Source organism: Schistocerca serialis, chromosome 2 (genome assembly GCF_023864345.2).
Source record: "Schistocerca serialis cubense isolate TAMUIC-IGC-003099 chromosome 2, iqSchSeri2.2, whole genome shotgun sequence".
NCBI classification, from domain to species: Eukaryota; Metazoa; Arthropoda; class Insecta; order Orthoptera; family Acrididae; genus Schistocerca; species Schistocerca serialis.
The window spans coordinates 644,382,440-644,400,768 of record NC_064639.1 but is presented as its reverse complement, the minus strand read 5'-3'; the positions used below and the strand labels follow the sequence as shown (position 1 = coordinate 644,400,768).

The 18,329-nt window shown below is 42.9% G+C and overlaps 1 protein-coding gene across 1 annotated transcript in view; it reads left to right on the top strand.

Moving 5' to 3' along the window:
• The window catches only part of LOC126456301 (leucine-rich repeat-containing protein 15-like), a gene marked incomplete at its 5' end in the record, with an annotated part of 93,280 nt that extends 75,455 nt beyond the window's left edge, over nt 1–17,825 (top strand). Inside the window, 2 exons of the mRNA XM_050092052.1 lie at nt 5,626–6,172; nt 14,158–17,825. Coding sequence (XP_049948009.1) covers nt 5,626–6,172; nt 14,158–14,423 — 813 coding nt within the window. The remainder of the gene's footprint in view (nt 1–5,625; nt 6,173–14,157) is intronic.
• Nucleotides 17,826–18,329: the final 504 nt, after the last annotated feature.

Below are 18,329 nucleotides of genomic sequence, written 5' to 3'. Positions count from 1 at the left end.
GGCACTAAAACGAAGAATTCCCATTATTCTTAGCCGAATAATTGTAATTGTCACTGATATGAACGCGATTACTTCCCCATCCCGGCAGACAAGTTTCAAAACATGTTCCTATTGTGAGGTACACGCATTTTCAGAAAACCTGCTTGCTTTTTGTGTGAAAACTTCGCAAGATGTTTTTACTCGTTAAGTACACTGGGGAATGCAACGCAATCGAATGAAGTCAACTGATGCTAAAGCTATTGCAGCAGACAATGAGACGATGAAGGTAATAGGCGAGTTTTGTCATTTAGACAATAAAACTACTGACGACGGCGGAAGCTAACAGGATATAAAGTACCGGCCGACAGTAAATACAAAAACTTCTCCATTCTTCTGATCTTGTAGCACCACGTTTCAAAGTCCTCGATTCCCTTATTGTCTATAGTGTTTGCTGTAAACATTATTTGGCTACAGGCAGCACGATGACGTTTTCGTGGCATGGCGGCTTGGTTGCTTCACACGTTTACACCACATTGAGCCTTCTGTCTGTGAACATTCCTTGTTAAAGAGTAGACACATCTGGTCCTTTGGTAGCTGTGGCGCTACGCTATCTGTTGGCGATCGACATTGAAACCTTTATCAGTACATCTGCTATCCCCCAGGTGCCATATGCCGTCATCGGGTCAAAATCGACATCATCTTTCCAGGTGCACTAATTTTCATTTTCCAGCAGTGTGTTTAACATACTTCACACTATTTGCTCACATACTGGGTGATCAAAAAGTCAGTATAAATTGGAAAACTGAATAAATCACGGAATAATGTAGATAGAGAGGTACAAATTGACACACATGCTTGGAATGACATGGGGTTTTAGTAGAACAAAAAAAAAAAAATACAAAAGTTAAAAAAATGTCCAACAGAAGGCGCTTCATCTGATCAGAATAGAAATAATTAGCATAACAAAGTAATACAAAGCAAAGATGATGATCTTTACAGGAAATGGTCAATATGTCCACCGTTATTCCTCAACAATAGCTGTAGTCGAGAAATAATGTTGTAAACAGCACTGTAAAGCATGACCGGAGTTATGGTGAGGCATTGGCGTCGGATGTTGTCTTTCAGCTTCCCTAGAGATGTCGGTCGATCACGATACACTTGCGACTTCAGGTAACCCCAAAGCCAATAATCGCACGGACTGAGGTGTGGGGACCTGGGAGGCCAAGCATGACGAAAGTGGCGGCTGAGCACGCGATCATCACCAAAAGACGCGCGCAAGAGATCTTTCACGCGTCTAACAATATGGGGTGGAGCGCCATCCTGCATAAACATCGTACGTTCCAGCAGGTGTTTATCAGCCAGGCTGAGGATAATGCGATTCTGTAACATATCGGCGTACCTCGCACCCGTCACGGTAGCAGTTACAAAACCAGAATTACGAAGAAAAAAGGCCCAATAACGGTAGATGTGGTAAATCCAACCCATACCGTGACTTTTTTGTCGTGCAATGGAGTTTCACGACAGTTCTAGGATTTTCGGTAGCCCAAATTCTGCAGTTGTGGGCGTGAACTGTCTCAGCAGCATTGCGCCTTGTGCTCGGTCGGCCAGTAAGGGGTCTATCGTCTAAACAACCCGTGGCTTCAAACTTCGATATCATTCTCGCCACGGCTGCATTTGTCAACGGACCTTTACCCGTTCTCTCTCTCATTACAGCTCCTTTTATACGTGATTGTCATGCGCAGTCACTGACGTTTTGCTGTGCAGCACCATCTGTCGGACATTTTGTGAACTTTTTCTTTTCTAATAAAACCCCATGTCATTCCAAGCACGTGTGTCAATTTATACCTCTCTGTCTTCATTATTCCGTGGTTTATTAAGTTTTCAAATTTATCACCCGGTATTTCACCTGTGTGTCTAGCGAATTTCGCCATGCAGTTTCATTTCAAGCAGCTCAAAGTTTATCACGTCGTACCTTCTAAATTATGTGTCGTACTATTACAGAATTTTACAGGCACATCCAGTGGCCACTGTTATCGAAGTGTGCCATGAATATAGTTAGTAGCGAATAAGTAATAAATTTTAATCTGATGGTTGATGTGGCAGGCACCTGAGGGTTTTTAACGTCATATCTGCCGAACTATGTCTCGCACAGTGATATAATTTTGATAATACATTAAAACGATATGCTTCATGCGGCAGTTTTACTGTAATTCAGATTTCATCATTTTTTGTGATTGTCAGCTAAAAAAAGTTGCATAATGGTTTGAAATTACGTGAACCTTTGGTTGCAAGTCACTAAGTGCTGTGATTCTCAAATAGAGGATGAATGAGGTGTGGGTATTCAAGTGTCGTGTGTGACACTGATTTTTCACCCTCTCCACCACCTCTTCCGTAGGAAGGCTGTTCTTACCTGCACAGGGGTACTGTCCAGACAGGAAGTGATACGTGTACGAAGTGTGGTTGAAATTGGTCCAATGCTTTATGCTTTAGGAGGAGTACATCCACTTTTACGAGAGTCATTCAGTAATTAAAGTGACAAACTGGTCTGGAAAAAGAGTAAGTATTTTTACAAAACAATACTTCTTCTACTCGTCAACATAATCCCCTTGAAAATTTATGCACTTGTTCCAACGGACTACAAGCGTTTTTATTCCGGCTGCAAAGAACTCTGTATCTTGATGTTTGAATCAATTTCCCACAAACTTTTTGACGCCCTCGTTGTCCTGGAACCTCTTCCCACGTAATACCTCTTTCAGTGCACCAAACAAATGGAAATCACTAGGTGCTAAACCAGGACTGTAAGGGGGATGAGGCAGTACTTCCCAGCCCATTTTGTTGATAGTTTCACGGGTTAGATGAGCAATATGAGTATGTGCGTTGTCTTGCTGGAGAATCACACCTCTTTTCGGAGATCCACGACGTCTCTCTCTCATGGCTGGCTTCACCTTGTTTAAAAGCAGGTCTGAATAGCATTGGCTGTTCATTGTATGTTGCTCTTCGAGATAATAATAAAAAGCTGGACTTTCAGCATCCCAAAACACCGTCAACATGACTTTTCCTGCTGATGCATTGGTTTTGAATTTTTTCTTGGTAGGTGAGTTGGTGCGCTTCCATTCCCTGCTTTGTCTTTTTGATTCTGGCTCATAATAGTGAACCTTAGTTTCATCACAAGATAAAATTTTGTTGAGGAAAAGCTCACCTTCTGTTTCATAATGTTCCTTTAGCTCTGTGCAGACTCTTAACCTTGTTTCCCTGTGTAGCCGCATCAACTCTTTTGGGACCCATCTTGCACATGCTTTGCAGGACTTCGGCTCGTTATAGATAATGTTATGAACTGTACCAGTATTAACTTCAACCATATCAACTACCGATTCCACAGTCACATGGTGGAAGGCACTAATAATGTCATCGACTCTCAAGTGAGGGAGTTAAAAATGCAACTGGTCAGCCAGAACAGTGTTCGTCAGTCACCGAGCTGCGACGATTTTTGAATCGCTGTACCCACTTGGAAGAATTTGCACGATTCATACAACCTTCACCATAAACTTTAGACATTCTACAGTATATATTCCCTGGTTTCTCGCCTTCAGCAAGTAAAAAACGAATAACAGAACGTTACTCAAGTAATGTGGACGTTTCAAGCGGACTGGCCATCTTGAAACGTATGTTTGAGGTTATAAACACACCAATGCTGATGCATCAGCTGATCAGGGCTCATCCCTGTGACGCCAACTTAAAGCCGTAAAAGTACTTATTTGCCCTACTAACAGTTTTTCCCGAGACCAATTTCTCTCTTTAACTATTGAATGACCCTCTGTAAGTTGGCTGTTTAGGTTTTTATGTTGGTAACGTCACGTAGCGCTCTGTATGAAAATCAGTGGCTGTGCTATGTGCAGTCTGTGGCTGTTTGGCATTGTTGGAATATTCGCTAATATAGAGATGGGCAGTTGGATATGAACAGCGCGTGGCATTGCGCAGTTGGAGGTGAGCCGCCAGCAGTGGTAGGTGTGGGGAGAGAGATGGCAGAATTTTGAGAGCGGACGATCTGGACGTGCGTCCATCAGAAAGAGTAAATTTGTAATACTGTATATCATGATATATATATATATATATATATATATATATATATATATATATATATATATATATATATATAGGGTGTTACAAAAAGGTACGGCGAAACTTTCAGGAAACATTCCTCACACACAAATAAAGAAAAGATGTTATGTGGACATGTGTCCGGAAATGCTTAATTTCCATGTTAGAGCTCATTTTAGTTTCGTCAGTATGTTCTTCCACCTACTCTCAATGGAGCACGTTATCATGATTTCATACGAGATACTCTACCTGTACTGCTAGAACATGTGCCTTTACAAGTACGACACAACATGTGGTTCATGCACGATAGAGCTCCTGCACATTTCAGTCGAAGTGATCGTACGCTTCTCAACAACAGATTCGGTGACCGATGGATTGGTAGAGGCGGACCAATTCCATGGCCTCCACGCTCTCCTGACCTCAACCCTCTTGACTTTCATTTATGGGGGCATTTGAAAGCTCTTGTCTACGCAACCCCGGTACCAAATGTAGAGATTCCTCGTACTCGTATTGTGGACGGCTGAGATACAATACGCCATTCTCCAGGGCTGCATCAACGCATCAGGAATTCCATGCGACGGAGGGTCGATGCATGTATCCACGATAACGGAGGACATTTTGAAGATTTCCTGTAACAAAGTGTTTGAAGTCACACTGGTACGTTCTGTTGCTGTGTGTTTCCATTCCATGATTAATGTGATTTGAAGAGAAGTAATAAAATGAGCTGTAACATGGAAAGAAGCGTTTCCGGACAGATGGCCAAAACATATTTACTTTCTTTGTGTGTGGGGAATGTTTCCTGAAAGTTTGGCCGTACCTTTTTGTAACACCCTGTGTATACATGATGAGTTTTGAATATTATTAAGGTAAATACATTGTTTGTTCTCTATCAAAATCTTTCATTTGCTAAGTATGCCTATCAGTAGTTAGTGCCTTCAGTAGTTAGTATCTTTTATTTAGCTCGCGGTATTGGCGCTCGCTGTATTCCAGTAGTTCGAGTAACGAAGATTTCTGTGAGGAAAGTGATTGATAAAAGGTGTAGGTTATTGTTAGTCACGGCGACTTAAGGATTATTGAAAATCAGATTGCGTTGCGCTGAAAAATATTGTGTGTCAGTTTAGGGATGATCAGAATAAATAAAGAGAGAAATGTCTGAGTACGTTCAGTTCTGCTCAGCTGTTTGAAAATCAAATATGGTTCAAATGGGTCTGAGCACTATGGGACTTAACTGCTGAGGTCATCAGTCCCCTAGAACTTAGAACTACTTAAACCTAACTAACCTAAGGGCATCACACTCATCCATGCCAGAGGCAGAATTCGAACCTGCGACAGTAGCGGTGGCGCGGCTCCAGACTGTAGCGCCTAGAACCGCTCGGCTACTCCGTCCGGCGAAAATCAAATAACGTAAGAGATTTATCAGCACAGTAATTCATTAATTTTTTCAAGGGGATGTTTCACCTTTTATTATAGGTACAGATTTTGTACATGTATGTAAACTGTTAGTGTGTTAATATTGGTTAAAAGCACCGCGCGTACCGGTGGTTGCAGGAGCTGCCGAACCTGCAGAACCTGTCGATCGCGCACCTGCAGCTGCAGTCGGTGCCCGCGGTGGTGGGCGCGCTGGCGCAGCTGCGGCGCCTGAACGCCTCGGGCAACCGGCTGACGCAGCTGCCGGCGCCGGCGCCGCTGCCCGCGGCGCTGCTGGAGCTGGACGTGTCGCACAACCTGCTGCGGGGCGTGCACGAGGGCGCGGTGGCGCGGCTGCTGCAGCTGCGCCGGCTGCGCGCCCACGGCAACCCCTGGGTGTGCGACGCGTGCCACGCGCCCGCGCTGCTGCGCCTGCAGGCGCCGGCCGACGGCCCGCTGGCGGCGGAGGGAGCGGGACAGTGCGCCGCCCCCGCCGCCCTGCGCGGCCGCCGCCTGCCCGAGGTGGCGCGCCTCCACGCGCTGCCGCCCTGCGCCGCCGACGCCGACTACGACGGCGGCGGCGTCCCCGACGTGACCGGCGCGGGCTCCGCCGGCGTGCTGCTCGGCGACGAGTCGCGGCTCGGCTTCATCGCCGTCGGCGGCGCCGTGCTGCTGCTGCTACTCACGGGTAAGTCACCACCCTCACTTACTGGTCCCCACTGAAACCAAAGATATATATAAATATCTTTCTTTATCAGGGGTACACACTAAGTGGGAGACGGCTTTGCATGTTGTGGTCTTCAGTCCTGAGACTGGTTTGATGCAGCTCTCCATGCTACTCTATCCTGTGCAAGCTTCTTCATCTCCCAGTACCTACTGCAACCTACGTCCTTCTGTATCTGTTCAGTGTATTCATCTCTTGGTCTCCCTCTACGATTTTTACCCTCCACGCTGCCCTCCAGTACTGAATTGGTGATCCCTTGATGCCTCAGAACATGTCCTACCAACCGATCTCTTTTTCTAGTCAAGTTGTGCCGCAAACTCCTCTTCTCCCCAATTCTACTCAATACCTCATCATTAGTTATGTGATCTACCCACCTAATCTTCAACATTCTTCTGTAGCACCACATTTCGAAAGCTTCTATTCTCTTCTTGTCTAAACTTTTTATCGTCCACGTTTGAGTTCCATACATGGCTACACTCCATACAAATACTTTCAGAAACGACTTCCTGACACTTAAATCAATACTCGAAGTTAACAAATTTCTCTTCTTCAGAAACGCTTTCCTTGCCATTGCCAGTCTACATTTTATACCCTCTCTACTTCGACCATCATCAGTTATTTTGCTCCCCAAATAGCAGATCTCCTTTACTACTTTAAGTGTCTCATTTCCTAATCTAACTCTCTCAGCATCACCCGAGTTAATTCGTCCATTATCCTCGATTTGCTTCTGTTCATGTTCATCTTAAATCCTCCTTTCAAGACGCTATCCATTCCGTTCAACTGCCCTTCCAAGTCCATTGCTGTCTCTGACAGAATTACAATGTCATCGGCGAACCTCAAGGTTTTTATTTCTTCTCCATGGATTTTAATACCTACTCCGAATTTTTCTTTTGTTTCCTTCACTGCTTGCTCAATATACAGATTGAATAACATCGGGCAGAGGCTACAACCCTGTCTCACTCCCTTCCCAACAACTGCTTCCCCTTCATGACCCTCGACTCTTATAACTGCGATCTGGTTGTAAATAGCCTTACGCTCCCTGTAATTTACCCCAGCCACCTTCAGAATTTGAAAGAGAATATTCCAGTCAACATTGTCAAAAGCTTTCTGTAAATCTACAAATGCTAGAAAAGTAGGTTTGCCTTTCCTTAATCCTTCTTCTGAGATAAGTCGTAGGGTCAGTATTGCCTCACGTGTTCCAATATTTCTACGGAATCCAAACTGATCTTCCCCGAGGTCGACTACTGCCAGTTTTTACAGGGCTTTGGATATGGATAGAAAACAAAGACGAATGCTAGACACTTGTAGCGAGGTGAGACCGGGAGTTCCGAGCGTAATTCCGTAACTGGTCCCGCGGCGGACAAGAGCTGCTGCTAGCTGCAGAAATCCTCTTCCAGGTATGCGCCCCTTCGGCCTTGTATGACTGGTGTCAGGTGCGGCAGTCGTGCCCAGATAAGCGGTAAAGAGTGCCAGGCGTAGCAGTTAGGGGTCTTTTACTTCTGACAGTGGTGGCGAAGACTGCCATCGAAGGATTGACTGTTTTATTTCGAATGACGTGGCTTGTAATCCGAGAAGATTTTAGCGTCCTGTTCAGAAAATGTTCAAATGTGTGTGAAATCTTATGGGACTTAACTGCTAAGGTCATCAGTCCCTAAGCTTACACACTACTTAACCTAAATTATCCTAAGGACAAACACACACACACCCATGCTCGAGGGAGGACTCGAACCTCCGCCGGCGGGACCAGCCGCACAGTCCATAACTGCAGCGCCTTAGACCTTTAGCGTCGTGAAAACAGCGCTTAACAAATGCTCTTTTATCACAGGATACATTGTCACGCTGATATAAATAATTATCGTCTCTGAAACGTTCCTCTATATTACACATTACATAATGTCATAAATGTGTTAATTTCCTTCCGCATTCAGAGGTTTATTAAGCGCAGTAGGGGACCACACCCTAACTGTTAGAAACCCCTGTATCGGAACACCACTTTCTCTTTACATCACTGACAGTACACGATGGCAGGTAACATTCTCCAGGCATTAGCTAAACGCTACCCCTTCCAACACACTGCCACTCTGTACAACTTCGTTGCTCGCATTCCACTCCGAATGACTAGTTTCCAGTCATCCGCTGCCCAGAGGCGCCACTCTTTACACCATCTGAAGTAATGATTTTACTTTTGTGTGGAGCCGCAGTCATGTAAAACATTTTGAAACGTATAACCGCCACTTGACTGTAAAACAAGTTTTGTTCCACAATCTACACAACTGGCCATTAAAATTGCTATACCGAGAAGAAATGCAGATGATAAACGGGTATTCATTGGACAAATGTATTATACTAGAACTGACATATGATTACATTTTCACGCAATTTGCGTGCATAGATCCTGAAAAATCAATACTCAGACAACCACCTCTGCCCGAAATAACGGCCTTGATACGCCTGGACATTGAGAAAAACAGAGCTTGAATGGCGTGTACATGTACAGCTGCCTATGCAGCTTTCACACGGTACCACAGTTCATCAAGAGTAGTGGCTGGCGTATTGTGACGAGCCAGTTACTCGCCCACCATTGACCAGACGTTTTCAATTGGAGAGAGATGTGGGGAATGTGCTGGCCAGGGCAGCAGTCGAACATTTTCTGTATCCAGAAAAGCCCGTACAGGCCATGCAACATCCGGTCATGCATTATCCTGCTGAAATGTAGGATTTCGCAGGGAACGAATTGAGGCTAGAGCCACGGGTCGTAACACATCTGAAATGTAACGTCCACTGTTGAAAGTGCCGTCAATGTGAACAAGAGGTGACCGAGACGTATAACCAATGCCACCCCATACCCTTACCCCGGTCGATACGCCAGTATGGCGATGACGAATACACGCTTCCAATGTGAGATCACCGCAATGTCGCCAAACACGGATGCGACCATCATGATGCTGTAAACAGACCTTGGATTCATCCGAAAAAATGACGTTTTGCCATTCGTGCACCCACATTCGTCACTGAGTACACCATCGCAGGCGATCCCGTCTGTGATGCAGCGTCAAGGGTAACCGCAGCGATGGTCTCCGAGCTGATAGTCCATGCTGCTGCAAACGTCGTCGAACTGTTCGTGCAGATGGTTGTCTTGTAAACGTCCCCACTGGTTGACTCAGGAATCGAGACGTGGCTGCACGATCCTTTACAGCCATGCGGATAAGATGCCTGTCATCTCGACTGCTGGTGATACGAGGCCGTTGGGATCCAGCACGGCGTTTCGTATTACCCTCCTGAACCCACCGATTCCATATGCTGATACCAGTCATTGGAACTCGACCAACGCCAGCAGCAATGTCGCGATACGATAAACATCAATCGCAGTAGTCTACAATCCGACCTTTATCAAAGTCGGAAACGTGATGGTACGCATTTCTACACCTTACATGAGGCATCACAATAACGTTTCACCAGCCAACGCCTGTCAACTGCTGTTTGTGTATGAGAAATCGGTTGGAAACTTTCCTCAAGTCAGCACGTTGTAGATGTCGCCACCAGTGCCAACCCTGTGTGGATGCTCTGAAAAGCTAATCATTTGCATATCACAGCATCTTCTTCCTGTCGATTATATTTCGCTTCTGTAGCACGTCATCTTCGTGGTGTAGCAATTTTAATGGCCAGTAGTGTACATTTCGACCTTAGGCCATTATCAACTGCTGCAGGTATTAAAAGTCATTGTACGTAGAACATACGTCATCGTGAAAACATGTATCTTCGCTTACATAAACAAATTTTGTAAGAAGGAATGTGAGAACATTTGTGTAATAGGCTAATTTACTGGAAATTAGCCTATTACACTAATATTCTCACTCTTACTTTTGACAAAATTTTTGTGTATAACCGAAGATATATGTTTCCATTTATGTTCTGTGCTAGTCTAAAGGCTTTAAATGCTGTTAACAATTGGCAATGTGGAATGAAAACTTGTATACTCAAATGGCGGTTATACGTTTCAAAAACTATCTCAAATGTTGCTCACCATTGACTACAGACAAGTGTGGCGCAAGAGGAGCTGGTCGACCGATGATTGTTTCTAAGTCCTTAAATGCAGTCATCGTATTAGAACGACAGCTGATAGCTCTTTGGAACCCCCGACTGATGCCTTCCTCTGATTTCATGGGACTTCTTGCAACCACCCGTTTGAAATGCACGACGTGGATGTTCCTTCAAAGTCCGAGTCCAGATTCACGTCACCAACAGTCGACGGCGCCGCGTTAGAAGCCTTGAGACGCCCCTGATGGATCTGTCACTCAGATGACCTCCAGTGACTAGTCCACACTGGAAATCACCGAGCTCTCTTGGCCGACCCTATCTGGTGGTACTGCTCTTCCACCGACAGCATAATACCCCCTTCCTCCTCTTATAGACGCAGGTCCGCCTCACTTGACATCTAGTAGCCAAATCGGTATTACATAGAGATGACCGGATACTTCTGATGACATAGCGTACAGAAGCTAGTCATCAAATATACTGATGATCGCGGAAAAAGTCCCTTTTTCGATGTGACGGCACGATGCACATTTCTTTGACATGTCTTATACCTTTTCATGATGTGGCTTGCGCATATACGTCATATGGAAACTGTTGTTGGATTATTATCACACATCTGTAGATGGCATTAATATGTTGATACTGGTAAATTGAAGGTTTTTAGTAATTACGTGATCTTAACATAATAAACTGACATTGTTATTGCTTCTATCAGACTGGATTTACTTACTACACTTTCCCATTTCTGTCTCTTATGAGTCATCGTCAGAATTTAAAAAACGCAGAAGAGACGAAAGTCAGAATTACTATTAAATGCCGGAAACTGAAGGGTTAAACTTAAAGAGAAATATTAAAAATATATCCTGCATCTCCTTATTATAAAAGTAACACGTGAGACGGTCGCTTAGTGCCTATCTCGGTCATTTGATGTCAACTGCCTTTCGTGCTCAAGAGAAACAAAGAATCCATGTTTGTGTAGCAGTCGTGTGAGCATTTTTGGCTTAAATAGGACGCTATTTTTTGTATCTAGAAGTATATTAAACGGAAGTTTAGGGTATTTTAAGAAACTAAGGCAAATGGTTACTGGCACTACGGGGTCCATTGGTTGGGTAAAATAACTTAATGATTTTGTTAACTACTGTAATTAGGGTAGGTATAGAGTTACAGAAACCAGGGAAACTTAGTATATGTAAAAGTGTGAATGTTAAAATAAAAGATACATTTATTTTGCCATGAAAGGACCGTAAAACGTAGAATAAGCGTGTCTGTAATAGTCGTGGGTTTTTTACTTATGTTTCGTTCCTCTGATTTTTGTAATTTTGCTTGAAACCTTATTACGAAAGTGAACAGATATGTAGATTTCGTTTTATGCGACTAATGGACCGCGCTGTGAAGCTAATAGATTTTACTTTTTTTACTACGGCTGAGTATGTTTAGAAACATGACAAGTAATCATTACATCGTAGTTTACTAAACACAGGTTTGTTACTCAATTCTACTTTCTGCAAGTGTTTATTTAATATGCTCAAGCTGGTGAAGACCAGCTGTTGCATTTTAAAGGAACGATGGATGAGTAGCCACGGCAGCTGATGTCATGTGACAAGGATGGCTACTAGGTGACTGTTCGATAGGTTTCATTTGTAAGAATGTACTGTGTATATTTTTATTTTTCTCTTTATCTTTCACATTCTTGAGTTGTAATGTTTAACAGCAAAGTTCTGTGTTATTCATTCTGTACATTTTACTTAAGATGGTGACTATTAAAAGTGGAGTAAAAAAGTATTTTCAAAAATGTGTAGACTGCTCCAATTTGATAATGTCCAATTTCGCTGTAAAAAGCTGAGTCTCTGGGTATGTATTAGTCCATACTGTCTCTCTGAGCATCTCCTCTTTCCACACCTCTCTGTTCATCTTCTCCACTTCCTCTCTCGGTCCATCACCGCCACCCTCCACTCCATGACCGTCTGCTCCTATTTCCCTCTCTGTCCATCTCCTCCTCCGCCCCTTTACTCATCTACTCTTCCCTTCTCTGTCCATCAGCTCCTTCTCCCTCTTTCCATCGTCTCCTTCACCCTCTATTTCCTCCTCTTCACTACCTTTGTGTATCTGCTCCTCACCACAAAGTCATCTCCTGCTCCCTGTATTGGTGTCCATCTCCTCCTTCCCCCTTCGGATGTTCATATCCTCCTCCCTCCTCCTTTCTCTGTCGATCTCCTCTTCTTTCCTTTCTCTGTCCATTCCCTCCTCTCCCCTGTGTCTGCCCATCTCCTTCTCTTTCTCTGTCCTTTAACTCTTGCTCCTCTCACTTTCAACTCTTCCTCACGTCCCTCTCTTCCCACCTCTTCCTATTCTTGTCTCCATCCATCTGCTCCTCTTTCCCTACCAATCTCCTCATCTCTCCCCCTCTCTGTCCATCTCCTCCCCTGTTCATATCCCCTCCCCCTCTTTCTCTCCATCTCACCATAATGCTATCTCCTGCGTCCTGTATTGCTGTCCATCTCCTCCTTCCCTATCGGATGTTCATCTCCTCCTCCCTCCTTTCTCTGTCGATCTCCTCTTCTTTCCTTTCTCTGTCCATTCCCTCCTCTCCATCTCTCTGTCCATCTCCCCTTCCCTCCTCTCTCTGTCCATCTCCTCCTCTTTCCTTTCTCTGTCCATCTCCTCCTCTTCCTTATCTCTCTGTCCATCTCCCCTTCCCACCTCTCTCTGTCCATCTCCTCTTCTTTCCTTTCTCTGTCCATGTCCTCCTCTCCCCTCTGTCTGCCCATCTCCTTCTCTTTCTGGCCTTTAAGTTTTGCTCCTCTCTCTTACAACTCTTCCTCACATTCCTCACTTTCCGCCTCTTCCTATTCTTGTCTCCATCCACCTGCTCCTCTTTCCCTACCAATCTCCCCATCTCCCCCCTCTCTGTCTTTCCCTGTTCATATCCCCCTCCCCCTCTTTCTCTCCATATCGTCCTCCTTCCTATCTGTGCTGATCTCCTCCTCCCCCTTCTCTGTCTGTCCACTTCCACCTCCGCCTTTATTTCTCCAAATTGTCATTGCCTCCTCAACAGAAAGTTCTGGTTCTTACGGCGACGGTGAGATAGTAAGTAATATGTGTACCAAATTTGCTTAAATCGATCCAGGCTTCTAGCAGGACCATTTTAGCAATGACTTTGCCCACATGCGTACGTGTCCCATACATTTTACATATACCTAACGTACTATATACACGTACTTCACCTGTATCTCTACCAATGTCACCATTCGTGCGGTGAATGTTTATGACCTCATATCACCTGAACCATGAATTATACAGTGACACATTTTGGATGTAGACCCAGCGATATATGTCGATGCTGTCTGTGAAATATATTGTGGATACAATTACTAGTAAACAAGTAGTAAATTAAAACCTCCTGCTTAATGCGGCAGTTTTGCTACATAAACAGCGAAAAAGTAGTTAGTCATAAGATTTTTTTCTTTTATTAGTTTGGGGAAGGTGTCAACGATAAAAAGTTTTTTAAACGTTTGAAATTATGTGTAAGGGTTTCTGCATGTAACTAAGTGCTCACGTCTCACATACTGATTGAATAAAATATAGGTCATCGCGCATCGTCAGCTACACCGCTTTTCGATCGCTGTCGCTTTGATAGGTATAGGGGTTCCTACTTCCGCAGCGATTCTTTCCAGACAATAAGTAATAACTGCACCAAGTGTGTTTGAATCGGTCCAGTGATTTAGGTGGTGATGTGATTGATTCAGATATACGTAGATATTTACATAGGTGCAATCTTACATACTTTATTATAATATGTACGGATTATTTGAATTACATGTAAGTCCCTGGCATTCCTCCTACAGAGCTCGACCGCTCCACGTCGTCGTCTGGACGTTAAACACTTATTTTCCCCTCTTTCTGGGCTGTCGCAGGAGCGGTGCTGCTGGCGGGCCTGGCGTACACACGTCACCACGCGGCCCACTACTACACGCGCGAGGAGCGGCGCGCGGCGGCAGCGGCGGCCGCCGGCATCACCGACGTCGACGACGTCTTCGAGAACCCGGCGGCGCTGCACACCAACGGCGACGTCAAGTGCGCCCTGGTCGCCGCAGAGAAGCCGCTCGCCTCGGTCGCGACCATCAGTAAGGAAGCCGCCGCCGCAGCCGCAGCGGCCGGCATGCGCAACGGCACCGCCTGAGCGGTGCGCTTCAGCGACGTCCTGGAGACGCGCTGCTAGGCGGCCGCGCCAACAGTGCATCCTGGCGCGGTCGCCACGCACAGTGGTCAGTGTTCTGTGCCCATAAACAATGTGCCTCTCACGAAGATCGTGGACTAGGTGCCATGCCACACACACACTGCGTATCTGGTAACTGGCGCTACGTCCGGTGAAGTGAAACGAGTGAATGAAGTGGTCGTCACCACTCATACCCGTGGAATGCAGCTGCTTTCCCCAGTGAAGTGCTAACACCATAGCGGTTCTGCGTCGTATATCGCGTGAATATTCGATCAAGTACCAGACTGATGATGCTTACAACAAAACCACTGAAAAGCGGTATATGCAGACTGTTTGAATAGGTATATACAATACTTAGTCCGTTTCAAAATGACATATTAAAACTCACCAACCACAGAAGCAACGGATAATGACGTATCAGAGAAGAAATACGACAGCAGAAGCTATTCTGCGATGGAGGTGATGTGTGTCTGATGCCTGAAACGCGTCTGTACCATAAGCTACTTTGTTGATGTTAATTCTGAATCTCAGAAAATTTTTCCAAGGTAAGGTAGATGTTTCGTTTCTGTGCAGCAATGCAGTGTTGGACCAAACAAACTGAAATGTTTGCAACATAGCCACTTTTTTAGTTAAAATCTACTCTGTATACTAGCTGATTCATTTGAATAGCACTTAGATGTACTTCTATCAGTATTGATACAATTCTACTACAAATTAATCAAACTTTTTGACGAGTGCACCAACAAATATCGGTGATGGCTGTTCCATTCTGGGTGTTTTTTATTTGGAGATGAGTCTCTGCTGCACGAACTGACTAATTGTAGTATGTTAGAGAAACATCTATGGGCTCTCCAAAGCTCATGACATCACTACAGGAAATATAGTAACTATAGTAACTATATCTAAAGAGAGTTCTAATTACACTGGCCTCTCACAGGCATTTTAATGGTTCAACTCCTCTTTGGGTCCATTAAATCACTATCTAACTTGGAAAATACTTTCACACCTCTGCGGGACCAGCAGCTCAAATGCGTAGCGGAGAGCATTTGCGTTAACAACAGCAGCTGGATATGAACTGATAGGAGACACATTTAGTCGATTGTACACTTTTGTTTGGTATCGCATCAAAGTAAAATGTCAGTTACAATGCTGAAATAACGACTATCTGAAGCTCTTATCTATATCCATTTACCAAAGGAAGCAAGCTCCACAGTATCATGGGTGAACCTGAACAGATCTTCGAAGAGATGTAATTCAAGTCAGCCTGTGCCATGAAAAAGTGTGAATCGTTTATTATAACACTGCTGCTGAGAAACAGCTGTTCGACTGGATCGCCTAACTTTCATATAGTGTCAGCTTGCCACATTCAATCAGCTAACACACATATCGTGTAATTAATTATTAATAACATATATTTGCTACAGGATACAGTATTAATGGGTTTTCATATTTCACCTATTTGCTTAATATCAGTGTATTTTTTCTATTTTAACATAAGTGCAATTGCTCTTAATTAATATTGAGTTTTTAAATTTTATGACCTAGGTAGGCTTTGGACTGAACCCTTTTGATGGGACAAAAAAGGTTTCTGTTCTATATCAATATAAAACATTGATTGGATTTCAGTTTTTCAGTACTGTTATTCGATATCCGTAACCAACATGCTAATTTTCTAGACAAGCATACAGTTTTTGTGGTATCTGTAACCACAATCGCTAATTTTATCGACAAGCATACAGTTTCTGTGGTAAGCAGAACCTCTTGGATTTTACAATAGCATTTTTAATAGTTCCCGGCTGTCAAACTGTTCATGGTAGCACCTGGCATCAGTTGGCCTCAAACGGCAATTGGTCTTTCATAAGTAGCAGTTTAAAGCCAGTCTACCAAACAACAACGTGCATTGCCTGGATAATGAAACTTTATTGTTCAATGTTGCAATTCTTTTCGTAATAGTAATTGTGGATAGATTTTAGGCTCTTTTTCTCTGATGGAGTTTCAGATCATACCGATGTTTGGAATGAGAAAAATGATGGTTACATTTGATATAATGATTTCCATCATCAGTTTCACACTTAAGCTACTGTCCTGAAAACTGTTCATTCTTTGGCAGTTAAACTCGAATCAGCCGTTGGCAGTGTTCCTTACTGGTACTGGTTTAGGAGAAATTTTGTGGCAGTATGAAACACTAACCTAACTAGCAATATAAAAGACATACAGGAAGAATTGTAGTTACCAGAGTAATGGAACAGTGCTGAGGTGTTGGAAGTCAAGAACAATAACAACGTTTATGGATTTGATTGTGAAGAAACATGAACGAGCGCGGAGAGAGTACGTAGTTTACCTTGAACAGACATGTTTATAACAAATCAGAAAATGATGAATTTTCAAGTATTTTCTTCATGAAATGTGTACTGAAAGCGTAGAGCAGGAGGTGAAGTTTTATTACTTGTTGTTCGTTGAGCATAAATTTATCTTTGTATGAATGATATCACTGTCATATAACCAGTACAAGACTATCCATTCGCAAAGGAAGTGAACTCTTTCGGTGATTACATTTTTGGGCTTGCATGATTTGAGGGAGTAAGTAGTTGCAGACTGTGTGTAAGTTGGTATACTACAATTTATATATATTTTTGTAAAAACTGTTTTGTAACCCAAATGAAGAAACGACTGTAAACAAAACTGTAATATCATTATTAAATATTTTGCAAATATACATAACTATTAAATCATGAAACATTTTAAAACGTTATTGGGAATTTTTGTGTAGTTTATTGAGGCACTTGGAGCCACCAGGGTGAATTTTCGGCATTCTTGTTGTGATTAACTCTCAAATAGTTATCAAGAGTTACGTGCTTATTTTTAATTAGAAATCAGTAATTTTATACCAAATTAATATCAGAACTATGAGCACTCTACATAACATAGAGTCCTTAACCCTCTTGGCACTCATGAAAGAAATATGCCCACATATTTTGCAACCCCAAGAAAAGCATGATATTTCCTAAAGAAGATATAAGTTACAGATGAATTCTATATACAGTCACAGTAATGAAATATATTTTAAACTAATGTAGTGTGCAACAGTGAAGACATTATTTTACTACCAAATAGATGTAAGTATGTAAATATGTGTGTGTGTGTATTTATTATTAGTAAGTCCTGAAAAGAAATATTTTATTACTCGAAAATGCCATGTGTTTATCATTCTTTTGATCTTATTAAAATTGTTAAGAAATTCATATTTTATGACCATGAACCAATTTGTTGGAAAATCATCTAAATTGTTTAACATTGAAAACTGATTGTCAGAACTCTCACTGTGATTTTTGTTTGGAAATAAAAACACACTGGAGCATCCCTAAAGTATTGTGTACTATTTTCTTGTTCACGCATGACGAAGACATTCATTTCATCAACATAAGCGAATGAGCAAATTATGTAAGAAATGCTGTTGGGACAATGGACTATAAAGGTTTTCTATTTCAGTGATATGTCTTAACGAATGCGTGTAAGTTTTATATATATATATATATATATATATATAATGTATCAAGACTGATTTCAGAATTTCACTGTCATCTTAAAGCTTTTCTACATGTGACACTTGTATTGAATATTTAATTCCACTTTGTGGTGGTTGGCATCTATGGCTCTTTAGGTTAACTTGGGATGACCAAATTAGATGTTTATTAATTCAGAATTTATTTAGTACGTGTATTTAGTATGACTGCAGCACTTTAAACTTGGTAGGATGAAGTTTTCTACCTGCAGCGATGTGATGTACATGAATTACAGCTGTCTTTCTTTGTTATTAAATTATTGTTTCCATGGTTGAATTTTATTACAGTTAACTACTACTAGTGCAAA